Source organism: Buceros rhinoceros, unplaced genomic scaffold (genome assembly GCF_000710305.1).
Source record: "Buceros rhinoceros silvestris isolate BGI_N320 unplaced genomic scaffold, ASM71030v1 scaffold27652, whole genome shotgun sequence".
NCBI classification, from domain to species: domain Eukaryota; kingdom Metazoa; phylum Chordata; class Aves; order Bucerotiformes; family Bucerotidae; genus Buceros; species Buceros rhinoceros.
In genome coordinates this window covers 822-7,168 of record NW_010401060.1, presented here as the reverse complement: position 1 = coordinate 7,168, position 6,347 = coordinate 822, and the positions used below count along the sequence as shown (strand labels likewise).

The window sequence follows — 6,347 nt, the reverse complement described above, 5'->3', positions numbered from 1 at the left end:
CCCTGCCCCGCCCCTGCCCCAGCCCCAGCCCTGCCCGGCTCCCGCCATGGTGTTTCTCTCTGTCCCAGGAACTCTAACAGCAAAAACGACCGGAGGAACCGCAAGTTCAAGGAGGCCGAGCGGCTCTTCAGCAAGTCCTCGGTCACCTCGGCAGCGGTGAGTGCCAGCCCTGTCTCTGTTCGCACCCCCGTTCCTCTCTCCATCCCTTGATGCCCTTTTGATGCTGCTGCAGTACCTGTGTTCCATTTAAGCTCCTGCACCTGCTCTATCTCCCCTGTCCTGAGTATCTTCATCCCCTATTGCTGCCTCTTTCAGAAACCTTTTTCGTAGTGCCCAGAGAGGCAAAAGGCAACCGCAGTCCAGAGCCACCCATCCCACGTGCTTGTTGCTGCCATCTGTGTCCTTTGGTTTTGCTCCTCGCCCCTCGGGCTGTGCCACGCTGGTGCTGGCTTCTCAGCTCTTTCAAGGACAGGCCTGCGGATGCTCTGTGGGGCGTTGAAAGAGTGGTGAGGGAATTACTGCTGTCATTAATGTCCCTCTCACTTTTCTAGGCGGTCAGTGCATTAGCTGGAGTTCAGGACCAGCTCATCGAGAAGCGTAAGTCTCTTCTTCATTTTTCTCGGAATCTGAAAGCATTACCGCTCCTCCCCACCATTCAGCTCCATCTCCAGGTGTCCGGATCCACACTGTGCTCGTTGCTCCTGGGCCAGGGACTGCGGCTGCTCCTCTGAGGAGCTCCCTGTACAACCCCTGGCTGCACCAGTCAGCAAAGTGCCACTGTGAGAAACAGAGGTCGAGCTGAGCTCCCTTTCTCGAGTAAATGGTCCTTAGCAAAGGTTTATTGTGTGTAAAACGTAGTGAAACGGGTTTGGTGCTCTTTGGAGGGAGCGGCTGGAGGAGCTGAAGCAGCATGTCTGTCAGCCAGTGGCGAGTGCCAGGGGGAGGAGCCGCTCACGGTCAGGACTTCTCAAAACGTTTTCGTATCGGTACCGAATCGGCTGCGATTCCCATGTGGGTCGGTTGCGGAGCGGGTCCATTGCTGTCCTGCAGGATGATTTTCAGGTTCTCTTCCCTCCCGGTGCCTCTGGCTTAGGTGTGTCTGCTGCCCCATGCACTTGGCTGGGGTTGGTGCTTCTAAGCAGGGCTCTGCCCAGGCAGGCGGGGGGAATGCTGCGGGCAGTAACCACTGCACTCATCTCTGTGTCGTGCTCTAGGGGAGCCAGGCAGTGGCACAGAAAGTGACACTTCTCCAGACTTCCACAATCAGGAGAATGAGCCCAGCCAGGAGGATGCGGAAGAGCTGGATGGGTCAGTGCAGGGGGTGAAGCCCCAGAAAGCTGCTTCCTCCACCTCTTCTGGGAGCCACCACAGCAGCCACAAAAAACGGAAGAACAAAAACCGACACAGGTTAGTGGTACCAGCCGCCCTCTTGCCCTGCGCCGGGACGGTGAGCTGCTGGCGAATCGCTTCATGTGCCACAGGAGCTAGTGACTTGTTACAGTAATGAGCAGCTCACATCATTCGTTTTGGTGATTTTTCTGGTTTTCAGTTGTCTGTGTCCTGTAGTGCTCCTCAGGGCTCCACTGTCTCAGGAGGGGAGGTTAAACAAGCAGCACAGGGCGCTTCTGACCCAGCTTTGCTGTCTCTTTCCTGGGGAGGGGGGTTGCAGTCCTGGCCTCCTGAGCTGGCTGCTTGGTCTCTTCAGGACCAAGTCAGACAGGAGTGTCGGTGGTTCCTCTGGAGGAGGAGGTGAAAAAGAAAACTGTGATGTTTTGGGGGTTGTGGATGCTCCCAGTGTCTTTGCTAAGAATTATGCCCCAAGCCCTTTCAGCTGTCATGTACCAAACCGGGTCTCTCTCGATTACGGCATAGAAGAGTGCTTTGTCACCTCAACATGTTTGTTATTAAACTGACCTGAAATTCCTGTGAAACAAGGATTTCCTGAACTCTTTCTGGCTGCATCTCAGTGACCAGTTCTGCCCCTGAGACGTGGTGCAGCACGGCAGGCTGATGGCTCAGGAATCTAACTGATCCCCTGCCTTCCAGCTGCTCTCCACGGGCCAGCACAACCTGCTGCTTAACCAGGTCTTGGTGCCACCCAGCAGCACTGGTCCCAGGATTTCCAGAGTATGACCATGGAGCCAGGCCCTGTGGGGAAAACCATGGAGATCCACGTGCTCGGGCACAGGAGACCTCTACTGCAGAGCTGCACCTCTTGGAATGAGTGCTGGGACTGGACGTAAGGAGTATGAGAAGTAAAGGAGCCTTTAAAAACCAAGTGCTCTTGCTAAGTTTGAGCCGGTTGGGTTTGTGTCTGTCTGGGCTTTCGTCTTCAAGGAACCTTCTCATACAATTAGAAGAGAGACAAGTTGTAAAGGAAAGTGGTGACTGTGTGCAGAGATTGCTGGGGAGCAGCTGGGTTGGGAGGGAGGTGTAGTGCTTCAGAGATGCTTAACGACTTCTTCTCCTTGGTTAGGTTTTGAATCGTTAGTTCCTAGAACAGAATTTTCTCCTACAGAGGCTTAACTGGGTAAACATCCCAAAGTGCTGGATGTCCCTTCGGCTCCTCAGGAGCTGGGGAGTCCCAAGCATTTCAAACCTCTTTTTGCCTGTAGACAGCTGGGGGCAGTTCAGGGATAGCACAGGAAACTGCCCCTGCAACCAAGCTCAGAGGAGCAGTCTGGAGAACTGAAGTACAGCTTCAGAAGCCGCGATTTCAGCCACATGATAAAGTATCGTCTTAAGTCCCTACGCGGGCAGCAAACCCGCCCAGAGCAGACGCAGTGGGGTGCAAGAGGAATGCTGTGGATAACAGGCATTCTTCCAGTCCATTCCCCTGAACTGTAGCGACGGGCGCTAGGAAGAACCTGCCCTCCTGAGAGCTCGGGTGGCTCTGGTGGTTCTGCTGTGACCCTCCCGCTGAAGCAGCTGGTGCTGGCTCCTGTCGGGGACGGTGCTGGATGTGCGGAGCCCTGGTCTGACAGGGTACAGCAGCTCTTCCCATCCTGAGAGACCCCCCGACACATCTGCATTGTGAAGGGCTTAGCCAGTGGGTCACTGTTGGGTTTGTCATACTTAGCACGGCCAGAGGTGATGAAGAGGAGACAACGAAGAGGTTTGTCTGTAATAAAAACTGTGTTGCAGCTGTGACTGCTGTTACTGATACCCCCAAGTTTTGACAGAAAAGACCAATCCATTTTCAGTTATATCTGTGTTAAAAAACCCCAAAGACAAACCAGTCCCAGTCCACTGGCGGGACAGCAAAGTGCCTTAAAACACACCGAGCCCCGAGGGGCTCTGCTGGAAGAGACCCGTGTGTCCGTGTCCCGAGTGTCGTGGAATGAAAAGCAGACCAACCAGAAGAGCTGCTGGCGTTCCCCTGTGTGCTGAGGCTCCTCCGTTTGCCAGCACACTCCTGAGTTCTGGTCACCTGCCCTGAGGGACTGGGAGGTGTTGGGAACAGGCTTCTTGAAGGAGCACAGACTCCACTGGATTTTCTGCTGCATGTGCCAGCGACAGCAGCGGGGAGAGTTTGGTTCCGACTGGGCACGACTGGTGTGAATGAGCAGTTTACGGTTGAACAGTTAGACCAGGGAGTCAGATGAAAATTACAGTGTCTTGGTTGAGGTCATCCTCTCCCCCCTGAGACCACAGGAGGGCCAAGACGACGATTTTCTGTGTGCTCAACAATTTTCATGGCTAAGAAGTACATCAGGAGAGAACACTGCTGTTACCTGTCAGAAACCGAGTGCTGAAATGCTGCTCCCTCACCGCCGGGGATGGAAATGCCTCTCCCATGATCACGGCAGGCATGGGGCAGAGCCGTGTCTAGAGGTAGCGCGGTGGTACCCGCATGAGAGCCAAGATGAGGCGGGGAACGTCCCAGAACCGTAGCTGGCTTTGGCCAAGTGACTGTGGTGTTGTTGTGGCTCTGAAGGAAGCGAGTGAAGAGGGGGGTGCGTGTGCGTGGTGAGGACTCTCCAGGGTGAAGTTGGCCACATCGTTCCCGTCTCCGCTGCTGCCTGAACGAGCTTTGCTTTGCTGCAATAACCACGACAGAGCCACTGCTTCCTGACCGCCTGCTCGCCGGTCTTTGCACGCAAATCCGACCGCCCACCCGTGAGCTGGCGTGTGCTCCGCGGGGCGGGAGCTGCCCTTCCCGGTGCTGAACCCCCCTCACAGAACCTCTGCTCTAACGCCTTAGCCCAGAAATCCAGTTGGGGAGGGGGACTCTGCCCGCTCTGCGGGGCTTGTCATGCCCTTTTCTGGTTAAGAAATCGCGAGAATTTTGTGGCGTTTGAACACTGGCTTTATTGTTTATTTCATTTTATTTCATTTTTTAGTAATCTCGCTAGGGTGGCTAATCAACTAATTTATTTAATTCATTAGTATATTAATTTCTATTGCTTTCTTCCTTTCAAATGCTGCCCCTCAGCCCGTCTGGCATGTTTGATTATGACTTTGAGTAAGTTTGACTTGAATTAGTACTTGTGCTGTGTTGTTAGTGTGTAGACACCAATGTGCCTTTCGAGACCTCTCTAACCCCTAGTTTATCTGTTTAATTGTAGGTATGTATATTAGGGTAGGCTGGGAAGGTTTTTTTAAAAACAGAAAAGCGTGATGGAGGTAACATTTTATTTAATAACTTCAGCAAAATTCAATTAACTTCACTCTTCTCTACCTTTCTATTTCATTTTTAAATAGATGAACTTTTTAACGTAACTACTTAGTTTAAAATCTGATTCTTCTGGCTTTGCTTCTTAAGGAGATTAGCCTAGACTTGGGTATTTCCTTCTGGAAAAATGTAATAAACTCAGCTCCTTTTGCCTCATCTAATCCCTGTCATCTCCAACTCCTGTCTCTATTCCGAGTAAATAACCGCTACCACCGTGTCGGAATAACAACCCGCGGCATAGTCTCACGTCTAACGATTTACCCTCGAGCATGCGTGTGTCACCTCACTCTCCATGCTGCCTAACTGCCCCGTGATTTGTAGTACCAACCTTTATTAACTCTCATTTGGAGGGGACGGAATATGTATTTTGGCAATGCTAAAGAATCCACTGTCCATCTCCTTGCCGCTCTTGTCCAGTAATTCTGGGACGGCGATTTGGCTCAGCCGAATCGAGAACGTGGATTGAATTAACCCAATAGTCCTTGTCGTAGCCTGTGCCAAATGCAGTAGCTGGTTCTTTGAACTCTCATGTTGGCTTAATGTATTGAAACGGACATTTCTCTTATCTTTCCAACCACAGGATTGATCTCAAGTTAAACAAAAAGCCAAGAGCCGTAAGTATCCGCGCTCTGTCGTTGTTTTCATTGCTCATCTGTAGGCCTGACTGGCTGACCGCCCTCTGGCCTTAAAAAACCTCTCTCCGCTGTAACTTGAGGTGGTGTGTTGGTGGTTGAGCAGTGTGATGGTATGAAATCATCATTGGCTCGTGGATTTGACTGTAGATAAGCCCAGGTAGGCTCGTCACGGAGCCGGGTTGCAGTTCAGTCCTGTGCACTCTGTATGGAGAAAGCTGGTTGGCGTCCTGGTACCTTGTCACCATCCGGAATGTTAAAAGCATCTGGGTTTGGTTGGTGTGTTTTTGAACTCAGGTTCTGAAGGGTCCTTTCTTTTGAAAGTTTAGCTACACAAAAAAATCTCTCTGTGTTGCCTGCCACTAGTGGTGCGTAGAGACGAGAGAAGTCTGAGTCCCAGCTCCGCTGGCAGTGCTGGTGGCAGGGAGGCCCTGACGCGCCTGTCCTCTTCTCTCTCCACAGGACTACTAGACTCATCAGTGCAGAGGCTTCTGGGATTTAGGTCTGCGTGAATCCCTGCTGAGGAAAATGCCAGGCGACTGAAAGAGCACGATGGCAGCTCTGGCCAAGTGTCTGCAGATGGGAGTGGCTCGCTCTAGAGAGCTTAGATGGGGGGCAAAAATCTTGGACCATGTACTTTCCATCATTTTAAAGTCACTTGAGTCTTGAGCAACTTGAGCAGGAAGACTAAGGCATAGTAGTAGTAGTCATAGTCCTGAATTCCTGACTCTTCCATGCTTCCACCTCCGTCGGGAACTTCCTAAAATTGGCTGATCTTGCTGCTGCCACTCCGTCCTCTGCAAACCCATGGAGAGGTGTTTCCTCTTCCACTGGAACAGGGGTGCGGTTCCGTGTGCCCCATCCATGCTGTGAGACTTAGTTACTTCCGTTGCTGATACTTTGCTTTGTAGGTTTGGTTTTGGTTTGGTTTTTCGTTTGTTTGTTTGTTTGTTTTAAACCAGAGCGTGTAGATAACAAATTGACTTTTGTTTCTTTGTTTTAATCCATGTAGAGTGGAAGGTTCTTCATTTTGTGGATCG

At 51.7% G+C, this 6,347-nt stretch overlaps 1 protein-coding gene across 1 annotated transcript; it reads left to right on the top strand.

Moving 5' to 3' along the window:
* Positions 1-68: 68 nt before the first annotated feature.
* MEAF6 (MYST/Esa1-associated factor 6) lies at positions 69-5,778 on the top strand (the record flags this gene model as incomplete). Its single annotated transcript, XM_010132152.1, has 6 exons — positions 69-156; positions 552-597; positions 1,215-1,407; positions 4,436-4,465; positions 5,256-5,289; positions 5,770-5,778. Coding segments are annotated over 6 exons (400 nt in total), but the record flags the coding sequence as incomplete, so codon positions are not given.
* Positions 5,779-6,347: the final 569 nt, after the last annotated feature.